Raw genomic sequence first — 14,194 nt, 5'->3', positions numbered from 1 at the left:
GCGTGTGTGTGCAAATGCATGATGAAGCCATCTCATCTGTGCATAAAACATAGCTGAAGACAGCTGCACCTCTCCATTTGCCTGCCAGAAATAAGCCTGTTACCAGGTAAGGAACCTTGAAAACACCAAGTTGACGTCTTGTATCGTTGCTTGGATGGATCCTCTACAGTTCAGTGAGGTGTAAACCTCGCAGGAAACATAGAATTCAGTCTTTACGCTCTCTTGAGCACCTGAAATGTAAAAAAGAAACAGGCAATGTGTGGCTTAAAGGATTCTGTCTCACCCGTTGAACTCTCATCTGGTCGGCAATCTTTTTCAGCTCCTTCAGCTGTTCCTCATACAGGAGGCGCAGACCTGATGGCTTCTCAAAGCGGTTCTGGTAGGCCTCGATCTCTGCTTCCAGTAGCTTATTCTGCTGCTCAAGTGATCGAACCTATAAGCACAAGAAAACCTCCTCTGTGATATAGAGTGTGCCTGCACCAAGTATGTTTCCTGTCCATGTGCTCACAGAGGTAAGCGTAATATGCTCCCATTTTTCAAAGAGAGGCATTTTTAGCTAGGCCTGACAAATCATAGACACAGACACGCAAATGGAAGAAGTAAAATGTGGTTAGCTTGAAGGCTGTTTTACCTTGTCAATGTATACAGCCAGTCTGTCATTGAGGACGATCATCTCCTGTCTTTCGCTTGTGCGGGTGCTGAGGAATTCTTGGTTCTCAGCTGCAGCCACATCCAGATCCATAGCAGGTTCTCCACTTGGCCCGACACATACCATGGCTCCTGCACTTACTCTGAACATTCACCGTGAGGCATTTCGAAGGAAGGGAAGATGGCATATCATGAGAAAATGTGAATGTTTCATGTGATGAAATTCCTTGAAAGAGAGCTTGAGGACGAAGTACTTAGTTTCATGAGGTAAAAACAAGCTACAACAACATTATCTGAGGAAATAATAATCTAACTGTACACCCTTCTTACTCATAAACCCTACATCTGTCCATATGTACTGTAGTTGACAGGCCTTACCCTGCTCCAACCATGCGAGTCTTGCGTGCAGCTGAGGCGGTCCTACGTCCCATTGACTCCACACGCATGATGCCTGTCCCGGCTCTGCAGGGGTACCCAGCAGAGGCATGACGGATGTCTCTCCTGGTGGGGGATGGGCTGGACACCCTGACCTGGTAGGATGAGCTGCTGCTGTCCTCAAAGTGACGGCGGTAGGACGAGATCCTCTCCGGGCTGCGACTCATGGTGGCGGCAACGAATGTGTTTCCTCTGGTTCTCTGAAGGGAGATGAAAGAAACTGTCAAGCAGGGTCTGTCTGTGGTTTAAACCTCACGGCTGTTCCACCTCGTTTGCACTCAACCCAGTCTCAGGTTTTATACTTCACAGTGCCAGGCCATGCCCCTGCTCTGTCAAAGACAGCCCAGTTCATGAACCAACACTTGTGGAATCTCGAACCTTTGCATCAATTCAGGCTTGACCTGCTGCTCAGATATCTGTCAGCAGCTTGTGAGGAGCAAAGCTAGCCTGGGATGGTGGCTGACGGCATTGGTGAAAGGTTCACCCATTAGTCTCTCTACAAAATACAGTGTGTGATAACCTCTCCATTTTTATCAGAAGCATAATGGGTTTTGCCAGGATTATGGTACATCCACCACCTACACCTACTACAGCGCTGGGCAGCAGACAGAAAAGAAGGCAGGGTCTGGTCAGTCAGAGCAGCCAGTAGGTGCGGCACTGATGTGATCTGCTCTGATGGGACGAGGGAGTTTAATTGAATGCCAGGAAGCTGGAGGGTGAACTGATGAGGCTGCAGAGGAACAAAGAGCCCTGGCAAGATTTGACATAAATTAGTACTTATTAGTCTGGTCTGTTTTCAACATATTAAAATCCAGAGTGTGCAGAAAAAAGAAATCAGAATTAAGTGCTTCTGAGGGAAAATAAGGAGGCAGAAGAAAGGGGGTGGGGGGTGTAGTCTGGAGTTTACGGTTGACATGGCACAGTGATATGAGGGAAGAAAACAGTGGTCAGGTCTTTTCAGAGCCGTTCTCTATTGACACCTACAGGGTCACTTGGTCAGGGGTCCGTAAATGCAGCACTGGCATTACAATTTACAGTAAACATTAGCTGTCAGCAACATTATGCCTCATAGAAAACACTCAGGTTTTACACACAGAGGGAAAACCATAGAATAACCAAAACAGAGATTACAACCTGTCCAAAAGCTATGTAAAAAGCCAACTTGTAGAATGTTTTTTTCTTTAATATTCTTGTCTGTCTTGAAGGATTAAGCAATCACCTATTATTTTGCACTGACCTCAGATCTTGCAGCAGGGTGGGACTTTTGGGGAGAGGTGGAATCCGTTATGTGAACAATCTATCTCCACTAACCAGCTCTTTTCATGTTGCAACCAAATAACTCATCATTGTGGTATTTTCTATTACAGTATTTATGAAGCCACACTTCAAATGCCAGCACGACCCCACCTCCCACATTTAACTGTTGGCTAAGGTGAACTACGAATACGAAGAATCATTTGGGGTTGCCTTTGCCTGGCTAGAGAATACTGCTTCATACAAGCAGAAATAGTATCAACACTTCTGAGCCAGATTATTTACTCATGCATCTGCAAAGTGACTCAGAGGTCAGTTTCCAGTGATTCAGTATCAACAAGCTGCTTCAGAATTGTATGAGGTGCTTGGACTATTCATAAATCTTGACTAAACTGATCACGAGAATATAATTTGTGTGGAGCTGCTTGGACTTTCAGCTTAAGCTGTAAAAGGGGGGGTTGATAGGGAACAAGGTCCATGGCCGTGGTCGACATGCCGAAGTAGAGGCATTCGACTCAGTTGAAAACAAACACATTCATTATCGTGGATGATGAGGGAACCTGTTAATATTCCCTGGAGGGTGGGTGGCAAAATCATACTGGCACACTTTGGACATTAGACATAGCCCTTCAATGCCATAGATCATCTTTTAGTCCCAGCAGCTGTCACCTCATGCAGCAAGCCAATCTGTGCCCATTTATCACAAATTATGCAAATAAATGTCTTCTCGTGCTTTTTAATAGACCTGTTGAATATTGTACATAACCTGTAAAAAAATAAAATAAAGAATAAAAAACACAAACTGAATATAATCAAACCTATAATTTTATTTATTGAGTGATGTTGGCAACAACTGCACTGACAGTTCCCTCTATTAGCAACAAGCTCTTTAATATTTACAATAAATCCTCATGAAATGTTGAACTGTTCATATTATACAATGGAAGACAATCATATACAGTAAAGTAGTCATTTGCATAGATAGCCTGAAGACTTTAGCACTTCATTGTCCATTATTATTTCTGGTTATATAGCAGTCACTGGTTATATATTTGTGTGTTTGGAAGTTGTAAAGGGTTTATAAATAGTTCTAAAACAAAAGGTTTTGCATTAGTTTTTTAGCAGCAGACATGTGATTGCTCATGTGCGCTGACCCCTCTGGTTTCAGTCTTTGGGATTCACAGGTGAGGATCACTGGCTCTTAAAACAACAAAAAAGTGAATTAACTCTTTAAAAACCCTTTGCAAGATTGCTTGTAATGCAGTCTCACTTTCCAGTCTCATCTCGAGTAATTTCTTAAAAAGCGCTTTAAATAATAACAATGTAGTTTTTTTCTGTTCCATTATCCCTGGATCACTTATGTTGTTCATTTTTCACCCAGTCTTGCCATCCACCCGGGTAATGCTGAACACTGAAATGGAGAGAAAGAGAAAGAAAGTGAATGAATAGTGCTTCAATAGAGATGTGTCCAAAATGAAACTGCATTTGTGTTTTCTTTTCTGGTATAAACCAACACACAGTAATATGCTGCATTTAATAATTTCATTGTTAGCCTCTTAAGCTAAGTAGCCTTTTCTCTACTTCTTATTCAGATACTGGCAATGTGGCAGCTCTCAACAGAGCAATGCATGATAGGTTGGCATTATGCAACAAGAGGTCAATAACCTCAAGCTGGAGAAATGTAATACTGTAGTGGTGAAATAAAATAAAATAAAACAGTGAGATATGACATTCAGTTAACCAAATTCAGCCATAAAAATGTACTGCTACTCTAGCCTTTGTCCAGCCTAGCCTAACGATAAACAACAATAAATCTTTAGTTTAGTAACTTGCGGACTTAACAATGAGGTGAGAATCAATTTTGTTGACAGATAGATGCAAAGAACCCGTCTCACTGTTTGTAACCCAGCGAGGCGGCTGTGTTGAGTGCGTTCTTGCTCCTGACCCCTGCCAGACAGGTGAACACGATGTTATCTGTCTGCTGGGGCATTTCATCACCATACTTTTCTTTGAACTCTTCCGGACTCAGCTGGAAGGCGGTGTTCACCTGTCCCACTGCAATGTCAAAGAAGTGCACACAGGTCAAATATTACCAGTAGTACTTTAAGTGCTATTATGCCAAACAAAACAGAACTAGAAGTAGTGTCAAAGCATTGTACATAGAGACACTTATCAGGATTATCTAAAGAATGCTGGGAGGCATGTCCTTCCTCCTGCAGTTACCATCCAGGCTGAATTCAAGGTCTCTTTAATTTGATTGAAAATGTAATGTCGAAGCAATTTTGCAGAACTTTGCACTAATAAAGGCCTGCAATCATAATCTGAGGCAGAGCTAAACAAGCAGCTATAGTAAACCCCTGAGGGTTACTTGATGTACACATGCTTTGTGTGACAGACTTTATGTGCTGCAGCCTGCAGACAACACAAACGATTGTGTATTGGTTCAATAAGTGGGTCTGTCGTTACATCTGTGATGTTCAGTGTATTTGAGGTGGAACAGCACTCACGGGGAACGTTAACTGAACCGGGGATGAAGCCGTACTCCCTGAGCTCCCAGGGCTCTCTGACATCTACAACTACAGACTTCCGGCCAGCCAGGAGCTGTTTCAGCTGGTCATAACTCACATCAGTGCCCGGTGGCCCTGAACTGAACCTGCGGAGCAGCGACTCTGTAGCTGAAAGCAGAACAAACAGCGTGTGATATATAACAACAGTTTCACAACACGACAGTGACACACGAGTTTACACTCACACGGACAGCAGCAAAGATAACACACTAACACAACTGTAAATTTAAAACTCACTTTTGCAACCGGGGTGAGTTTTGCCGAGACTGGACACAGACATTCGTCCTCCCGGGACGGAAGCCCCAGGCTGGGCGGTGCTGGTCCATAACAGCCGCGGGACAACACCTGGAAGCCTCCAACACCTCCTGAGAGCCATATGTGGTAGTTACACCCTGTGTTAACACACTGTCAACATAAACCCTGAATTACACAGTAATACTGAGTTAGACGACCATTAAATTCACACTCCTCACGTTCACCCTGCCAACAATGACCTGCGCGTGCGCAGAAGTACGGAACACCTGAAGGACAAAAATACTCTCCTTTGACTTGTCGAACTCAAAGGCAAGTCATTAAGCTAATATTTCAAAGGTCAGACCACACAAGAAGACACATACGCAGTATGTTGCCGAAGTAGCTCACATATTTACGACGTAATTATTAAATGCATACGTATGATGCATTCATGATCGTAGGAAAAGCAGTGACAACACACGTCTGTCGACGTCTGACCATTATTTTCATAATATATCCCTTCCTCCTGGTTCTCTGAGGCACTGGGCTACGACTTCAGCTTCCTCAGCTGTTTGTGGTCAAAACAAACTCAAACTACGCCATCCCATTTGAATTATTGCCCAACCTTGTGGCAGTGGATTGCATTTTATGAAGTGAAGTGTGTGTGTTGATATGAGAGACAAGGCAAATCACACATACTGCTAACTTTGCAATCATAGTAGAACGCCTGCTCTTTTTAGAGTTTGATATCTTGACAAACATCACCGATATTTGGTCTCTGTAAATGAATATAAAAACGTATCACTGTTTTTTCACGTGTATTATAAAACATTGAAAAAGCCATTGAACCCCCCCAAAACTTGTGACCCTGTGCCTTTTTCTTAAGATTTCCCATTGTACGTGAATGCAGCATTGGGCCAAACCGAGCTGCCGTAGTGCGTCACATGTTAACCAGGGTTGATGCTACCGACAGCTTGACAACATTTTGAAAGTCGAAGGAAAAAACGAAGAATTATTGAGATAAGTGCTCTGTCGTTGTTGGCACTCTGCGCTTTGCTTTGAAATGTCGTAACACCTCCGTGTATTGTTGGATAAAACACACCAGGTAATGGTTTGTTTATTCTGACAAGCTAATGAAGCTAGCCTGTTTGCTAGCCAGGAAGAGTTGACATCTCACTGTTGGCTTCAGGTTAGCTGACATTGTCAACACAGGAGCTACAATAAAGAGGTGAGTGCACGCCGCTCTTTCGCCAAATCTAATGATCGAAAAGTTATTCATTCATCGTTTACTATTTGTTTGATAAACGACATAAAGGCCTTTCATGCTCACCTACATTGGATCAACGGGGCTAATTGAGGCATCCTAACCGTGTCATTACTAGGTAGTTATCCTTAAATTAACTAATAATTTGCTTGGCTGTATTCATTCTCAGTGACATACTATGCAGTCCGTACGTATTTTGGCTTAGTTCTCCTGTATAATTGTTTAGAAATCATAATCTGACAGGACACAAGTGACTGAAGATACCTTTGGCTGGTCTCTTGTGCATATAAACAGTGTAGAAATAGTCTCAAACATGACCCTCCCAAGTTTAGGACAGTGCAGCATGATCATCATCTTAAACCTACATGCTCACATGGAATTATTAGAGCAAACTAAGTCGCGAAGTGATTCACGTCAGTCCACCTGAGTAGCTGTTTCACCTGCTAAAAACTAGACTGAAGGTGTAAAGCCCCAGGCCTGCCATCACCGGGGAAGACACTGAGTATCTGCTGATGTAGGCTTAGACCCCACACAGTCAGTGGATGCATAGGCATTGCAAGTGCGGTACATTTAGTTTGATTTGTCCCACTAATTTTGGTTTCTTAAAAGTGAGGACTACGGATAAAAAGAGCAACAATTCATACACCGTTCATGTGACGTAAACACTCTGAAATAGCACATTGTAATCTCATAGTCATTGGTTCAATGTAAAGCCACTGTGCTGGAGTACAAAGGCAACACAACAATAAATGTGTTACTGTACAAATACTTCCGGACTGCACTGTGGCTATTTTCCACAGTATTGTGTGCTACAATGAGTAACATGACTGCTGCCTTCAAGTATCTTTGTTAAATCACAGTTATGTCGAGGTTTAACTTTGTGTAGTAGCAACTATGTTGGTCCTCCTCCTTCCAATCTAGAGCTCCAGATGCGGCTAAAGGACCCCTTCTCTTTGAAAGCCGCCGATATGACTAAGCGGACTAATAAACCGAGGAAACCTCGAGATGAGGAGTCATCAGATGAAGTCAGTGGTAAGTCACTGAAGTAGCACAGGGCACCAGACAGACGGAGTTAGTGCTGTGAGGGTTGATTTGGTAGAGTCCTAGCACAGTCGATAATGAGTGGCATTAATGCTTCAGTTATGCTCAAAAAGCACACATCATAGTGCTTTTTAAAAATGACCATGTGATTCACTAAGCACATGCATCCACACAACACTGGTTTCAACTGAACAAGGTTCATTTAGTACTTTTTTGTTGTTGTAGAACTATGAGGTTTTGTAAAGTTATCCTACCAGGACAATAAGTTGTATGTTAATGAAGCCCCACGACACTATGGAATGTAGTATATATGCCACTTTTTAGTGGGGATGTTCCTTCTTGTATAATGTACACCAGGTGCAGTGCACATTGCCTCCCTTCAAAAAATAATTTAATCCCAAAATGGTCCCTTAAAGTTATTGGAAGGTTCATTTATCGTGACAGGATATTTTTTTTTTTTTGTCCAGGGTTGACTTGCCAGCATGTGAGTAAGGCAGTAGACCTGAGCTCAGTGAAGAAATCTGTGCTGTCCAGCGTGTGGTTGGTGTGCTCTGAGTGCCTAAAGGAGAGGACCATGATTGATGGAGAGCCAGCAGCATCCCATGACATCCTGGTGTGCTTAAAGTGTGGTTTCCAGGTAATAATTGTTTTAATTCAGTTTTAAAAAGTGCAAACACAAATACATAGCACACACTGGGGCTGAGCAATGTACTGGATTTCAACAATATATTGATACATTATCATTAATAACATAGTTTAACACTATTGTCAATATCTTAGTAATTTTAATTCTTTTATGTCTATTTAATTGCTCAAGTGTTTACCTTTATGCATCAGTGAGAGGAAGCAGGTATGCGTCAGCAGTGTGTCAGCCACCAACACATTTAGTGCCAATTTGACCGGCTCTAACATTACAGTAAAATGTTGACTTGTGCGTTTTCTATGTTGAAATGACACATAAATGACATAAATCTTTATATAAAGTTTTTTTTTTTCAAACTATCCATTTGATGCAATGTCCATGTGCTGTTGTGACTGTTGTGTGCTGTGTTATTTAACTTTATTTAGTCTCATTATTTTGAAAGTATTGGGTAATGCACTGAAGGTGTGTTTGCATTAGTCTGGTAAGATGTAATGGCATTTATTCCAGACTACGATATATTTCATTTCATATCAACAGAAACAAAAATTGGGGTTAAAAAATGAGCTACTTCAGCTCCGGTATAGCCGCCTCTCTCTGTCGGTCGTCACCACTCTGATTGGTAACACGTCACATGAAATATCCTATCGACACTGAAGGCTACTGTGTCACAGACAGGCAAAGAGACTGGAGCTGCCTGGTGAGCGACTGGAGCTGTGTGTCGAAGGCAGCACATTGCCGAAGTTGCAATAAACATCACAAAATTTGAATGATCTATTTCTATGACAAGCGTGCCCAACTTTTCCCAGTTACGCCACTGAAAATGCCTGAAATCACAGCCTACAGGATTTCACTCCATGGAGGCAAAAGCGATGGCTTTTAAATAACCCAATCATTGCACAAGAGAGTAAAACACAGTCTGTATCTGTCTTGTCTACCTTTTCAATGCAACTCTGGTACTTTAAAAAGTAACAGCAGCAGTAAAATTGTATTTTGCACTATGAAGGGTAAATTTTGCAGTGAATCTGCAGTTCACGTCAATTATATACTGCTTTTATCCAAAGCTCTTTACAAGGTTTTTCCAGTTTATTCACTCATTCACTCACACTCTCACACACCGATAGCAACCAAGTGCTGGCCTCACCATACGGAGCAATTTGGTGTTCAGTGTTGTGCCCAAGGACACTTCAACATGTGGACAGGAGAATTTACCACATGAAAATGTGTCTTTATTAAGGTGGAAATAAGCCATAGTCTTTAAACATGGGCATATGCTCTGTGCTCTGATTGTATTTTGTGTTTGTTAACAAAGATCTTTAACTAAAATATTTTATCTTGCAGGGCTGTAACCAGACAGGGATCCAGCACGCTGTCAAGCACCACCAGGCGTTCCGTCCAGAGTCTCACTGCATCACTATCAGCTTGAGCACGTGGAAGGCCTGGTGAGAAATCTCACAACTGCATAAATTGTAAACTATGATGCAAAAGCCAAGACTGCACACGCTGCCAATGTGTGTCAATTTGAGGTGAAGTACTGTAGGTACAGTGTGTGGGCTTACATTGAAAACAACAGACGCAGGTTTTTTATGCACCGTAGTTGAGTGTTGTGAAAAGGTCTGCCTGATCTTGAACCTACATATTATTTTACACCAGTTTAGTTGTATGAATAATGTCTTTACCAAGAACCTGGTGTCACTCCATTATTGTATTTGATTGTGTTTATAAAGGGTTTCCACTTCAGCCAAGTAATTCTGGTCTCAAAGAATGATTTATTTTAGCATTAGTTACTTAAGGGCTTTTTAAATGTCTCTGTAACTTAAAGCCTTTCTGTGTTTGTCTCTGGCCCCTTCTCATTGTAACAGGTGTTTTGAATGTAATGAGGAGCTCTCCACTCACTGCAACAAGAAGGCTTTGGCTCAGACCCTGGACTTCTTACAAAAGCACTCTGTCAAGGCAACATCAGGTAAGGTGTTAGGCCTCCCAGAGGTCAGGCTCCCTACTAATGTTGAAAAAAGCTTTTATTAGATACACACATACTCACACGCAATTTCAGCAATGGTGAAGTGATTCCTTTAATTTAGCAACTTTGTGATCGGCCTTGAACACATCAAACTTGTTATTATAATCAGATATGAATGATAGGTAATTCTGAGTAATAATCTGCACTTGTGAACCGCAGTACCCCTATGGACCAACTTTGACTGTATACCAGACTTTTACTGGCTGTCATGTTACTAGTACTGTTGAACAGAGTAACTGTAATACAGATTAACCTGATCACGTAGGTTCCAGTTAGTTGATGTCAGTGAACCATTTACTTGCCAGGAATTGACTGCAGTACACCTGCTCCCCCTGGTGGCAGTAATGATCTGAATCCCTGGATTTAACCTGTGTGATCAGTGTACAGACAGCCTATGTGTGTGATGGGTGAGACCACCATGGATGCAACTACTGCTTCTTTGATTTACTAAGCTTCACAGGGCTCACAAAGCATTTTTTTAATGCTTTCATAAATTTAGAATACTACACCTTTAACACTGAAGAGCAGTGTAAATGTCACTAACAAGTAAAAAAACCCCACATAATATATACAGAATATTGCATATTACTTACCATAAAATCATATGAAGATTTTGAGTTGTGATGCAGCAGGTTGTGTTCATGTTCATACTTGACAGCCTGACTGCATACTATCAGTTGTATGCGCTCTCACCCTACTCAGACAACCTGAGCCCTCCTCGCCCAGTCAGTCAACCATATTAACCCCCACCCACCCCCTTTCTGTACTTACACACTCATGCACCTTCTGTTCTGACCTCTCCTAGTGCTGAGAGGCCTCTTAACCGGCTGTAGCTCATCAGGGTGGTGGGCAGCGCCACTTTCGGTCTCAATGGCTGCCTCAGCGAGGCCCAGTTGCCAGTGGCCAGAGGCCAGGCGCCCTGGCCCAGTCAGGCTGGTCCACCATCAGCCTCCCTGCCACAGCTTCAGAGTTGCGGGATTGATGCTGTAGCAATCCCCCACCCTCACCCCTACCCTGCACATTGCATGACTGCACACATTAGAGGAATTAAGCGCTTCAGCGATGCTTCCCGGCTGGGTTCCCTGAAGAACAAGAGCAGCTGCGTGGGGTTCAGCTACTGCCCTGTTGTTCTTTGTCTTTCCATCGCTATCTGTTTCTGTCCCTTGCTTTCCCTTGTCGAGCGGCTGTATGTCTCACCACCTCTGGGCCTGTGTGCTGCACTAGTGGGAGCCAGGGTCCTCAACAAGTCAGAGCGACTGGATTCTAACAGCTGGAGCGCACTAACTCTCAGTGGACACACACTCACAGATACACATACGCAGAATGTAGAAAATAATGATCAACTCAAGCAAATACCCTATTTTCTTTTGATCTATATTATACGTTTGCTGGCCATTAAAAATAGTTTTATGTTTTGGTAGTAAACTTTTCTCATGGTACAATGTATTCTTTGCAACAGAGAGCACACGCTCTCCCTGGAACAGAATCTGAATAACTTTTATTAGTACATTATATACCTGAGGTATTTGCAGATTCTATGAGTAAAATGTTTTTTAAGAGGGCTTATATAGTTTGTGTTACTCAGCTATACTCCGGCACACAGAGAATTAGGGACAAGTAGGACCTTACAGAGTACAAGAAATGAACAGAAGTATTTAGAAATTAGACCTACTATACAGTTGACTGACAAATGTAGACATTTCCAGTTTCTGGGCTATTCCTAACATTTGTGTTTTATATGTGCATATTTGTAGAGCTGTCCTTTAGTGGACATGGTGCCAACCCGGGGTCCGCATTGGTTGGAAACGGTTGCTGAGCTGGACAGTCTCTATCTCCCCTTTTGCATCTTTAAATTACCTGTCACCTTTGCTGCCACCCAATTGTTCCACACCGGTCGGCCAAATGGGTATAGAGGCGGGCAGCCATTGTTGCAGCAAAATAGGCGGTTGTTGTCTGTTGAGGAGCTTGTAAAATTGCATTTCAGTATGAAGGCCATGTTTTCAGAAGAAGCCGCTGTTGTACTGTTTTTCCTATAGACCCCACCACAAAAGATCCCCTAGCAAGGTTTTTTTGTTCAGAATCTATATTAATTTTGCACAACAACAGCTCAGGGTAGAAAGAAAGTCGATTAACGGTGCTCTATCACCATCAAGGCCTTCAGCTCAAGTACCAGAGTCCCACTAAAAAGCGGATTGACCTCAGGGAGCTAGACTCCAGTTTGTAACACAGCTGGGGAGTCTTTGTGGAGCAAATTAAAATGTTGAATAGGCATCAGAGCTTGTTTCTTATTGGAAGTCAATTCTTTCTTGTTTTATGGTTGATGATTGTTATCAATTGTTATATTGCCATACCATTATATTTCTCTACTGTGTGTTTTTGTTTTTAATTTAGCAACTTAAAGAATGAGTTCTACAATTATTAGCTTATTGCTAATAATTATTGCTAGGTCTGTTTTAAAATATGATTCTCTGTCTTCAGTACATTATCAGTATATTATCTTCAGACATAGATTATAGAAACATTATGATACTTATTTCATTTCATAGATTCCTGACATTGTACTGGTTGCGCTAAACATTGGGCGAAACGAATGCTGTATCTATAAAACAACGGGTCTTACCCTGAAGTCCTGTAACATGATATTTTTAATCTTCTGCCCACAAGTTAGTAACTTTTATTTGTGAACTTGTTTCATGTCTTGTCTTTAGATAGTACTGTAAAATCACTGTATTTTTATACTATTACTACAATCATCCCATCATCATATATTAATTAATAATTGAGACAGGAAAATTAAGATTATGGGATTACTGTAGTATTTGTTTAACAATAAGGTGATTTTACAGTATTTGACTGACGTAAGAGTAACATTACATTTGATTTGATTGGAAAATCATAGTGTAAAAATATAAAGGATCTATTAAGAATAATGTATACTATGAACAGTATTCAAAAGTATTTTTATTTGTATTTGTTTGTATTTTATATCTTAATTATTTTTTTAAAAAAAGACAGGAATTAAGGAGATGAAACCATCATCTCAATGGACTTCAGGGCTCCATAGAGTCTGCTCCATATTTTAAATATATTTGAGGGATATAGGTAATAAAACAGTAAAGCTGCATTTGTTAGTTTGTTAGAGCTGGGCCATGTGGCTAAAAAATAATAAAGAAATGGCTTTACAAGGTGAGTAGTGTTTAAAGATATATTCACATTTTTTATGTTATGATTATAGCTCTACATTACCGATACAGATCCACATACAAGCAAGAATCTTGTCAAATCTGGTCCTGGTTATATTACGTTGCAAAGAACCATTACAAATAACCAACACTTGAAATCATCAAAGTCAGTTGTCACAGCATTGAGCACCTGCACACTGTTTTTCAGCTTCCTCTCAAACTTGTGGAATTGTTCTTTTCTTCAGAGTTGCCTCATTCCCAAAGCACAAACACAATGACATATCTTCATAGACAGAGACAACAATGAAGTGCACAGTCAAAGTCGCAAAGATTTGGGAACGGTGCATTATTCTTAAATTCCATCTGTGTCTTTCTCTCTCTCAAACACACACACACATGCACATACTGTACACGCATTCTGTACATCCATACGTCAATGCATACCTACATGCTTAACTTTACACACTACCAGAGTCACAATAACACATGAAAGTTGCATCACCTGGCTGATTTTCCATGTTGTTGGAAAAATAAATAAGTTGGGGATTTATGTCTTTTTGACTCAACTTATGAAACGGCAAAGGTGCCTGTCTGCAGAACACCTTATTAATATAAATAAACAAGGTGTATGTTTCTTTTTTTTTTTTTTTTTTTTTTTTTTTTTAAACCAAAACATGAAATTCGTATTTTTACAGCCTGAGCCCAGTGCGCTGAATTGGGTGCTGTCATGGTAGGAAGGTTATTATATGCTTATAGCCAGGATATTTACATTCTGTTTGTCTGCACTGGCAACCACATTTACACGTTAGAACTTGCATCTAACAGTAAGTCATTTAAGAAACAGTTATTTGTCCAGTTTGTTCCTGTGTTCAATTTCCCGGGATTGATGTCTCCATTGAATTTTCCTCT

At 41.3% G+C, this 14,194-nt stretch overlaps 3 protein-coding genes across 3 annotated transcripts in view; 1 reads left to right on the top strand and 2 right to left on the bottom strand.

Annotated features, from left to right (window-relative positions):
• Positions 1–1,250, bottom strand: part of zgc:172323 (uncharacterized protein LOC564165 homolog) — a 6,201-nt gene extending 4,951 nt beyond the window's left edge. Inside the window, exons 1-3 of the mRNA XM_035672883.1 lie at positions 1,027–1,250; positions 632–791; positions 284–433 (exon numbers count right to left, since the gene is read on the bottom strand). Of these exons, the coding sequence (XP_035528776.1) occupies positions 284–433; positions 632–791; positions 1,027–1,250 (534 nt within the window). The remainder of the gene's footprint in view (positions 1–283; positions 434–631; positions 792–1,026) is intronic.
• Positions 1,251–3,674: 2,424 nt separating this feature from the next.
• tstd3 (thiosulfate sulfurtransferase like domain containing 3) lies at positions 3,675–5,435 on the bottom strand. The gene is made up of 4 exons (XM_035671922.1): positions 5,142–5,435; positions 4,845–5,012; positions 4,233–4,392; positions 3,675–3,748 (listed from the first exon to the last, which is right to left on the bottom strand). The coding sequence occupies exons 1-4, from the start codon at positions 5,278–5,280 to the stop codon at positions 3,691–3,693; spliced, it is 525 nt and encodes a 174-aa protein (XP_035527815.1). The 5' UTR covers positions 5,281–5,435; the 3' UTR covers positions 3,675–3,690.
• Positions 5,436–6,049: 614 nt separating this feature from the next.
• usp45 (ubiquitin specific peptidase 45) overlaps positions 6,050–14,194 on the top strand; it is a gene marked incomplete in the record, with an annotated part of 28,651 nt that continues 20,506 nt past the window's right edge. The window contains 6 exon segments of the mRNA XM_035671918.1: positions 6,050–6,243; positions 6,328–6,366; positions 7,324–7,434; positions 7,911–8,080; positions 9,425–9,525; positions 9,946–10,046. Of these exon segments, the coding sequence (XP_035527811.1) occupies positions 7,332–7,434; positions 7,911–8,080; positions 9,425–9,525; positions 9,946–10,046 (475 nt within the window).

The sequence above is a fragment of the Morone saxatilis genome, unplaced genomic scaffold (genome assembly GCF_004916995.1).
Source record: "Morone saxatilis isolate NCDOM2014 unplaced genomic scaffold, NCSU_SB_2.0 Contig24, whole genome shotgun sequence".
NCBI classification, from domain to species: domain Eukaryota; kingdom Metazoa; phylum Chordata; class Actinopteri; family Moronidae; genus Morone; species Morone saxatilis.
This window is presented reverse-complemented; position numbering and strand designations above follow the sequence as displayed.

Coding starts and splice junctions, on each gene's coding strand:
- tstd3 (XM_035671922.1), bottom strand. CDS start 5,280: ATGGCTCTCAGGAGGTGTTGGAGGCTTCCAGGTGTTGTCCCGCGGCTG. Junction 5,013..5,141: donor AACTCACCCCGGTTGCAAAA/GTGAGTTTTAAA, acceptor TTCTGCTTTCAG/CTACAGAGTCGCTGCTCCGC. Junction 3,749..4,232: donor GCCTCGCTGGGTTACAAACA/GTGAGACGGGTT, acceptor TCTCCATTTCAG/TGTTCAGCATTACCCGGGTG.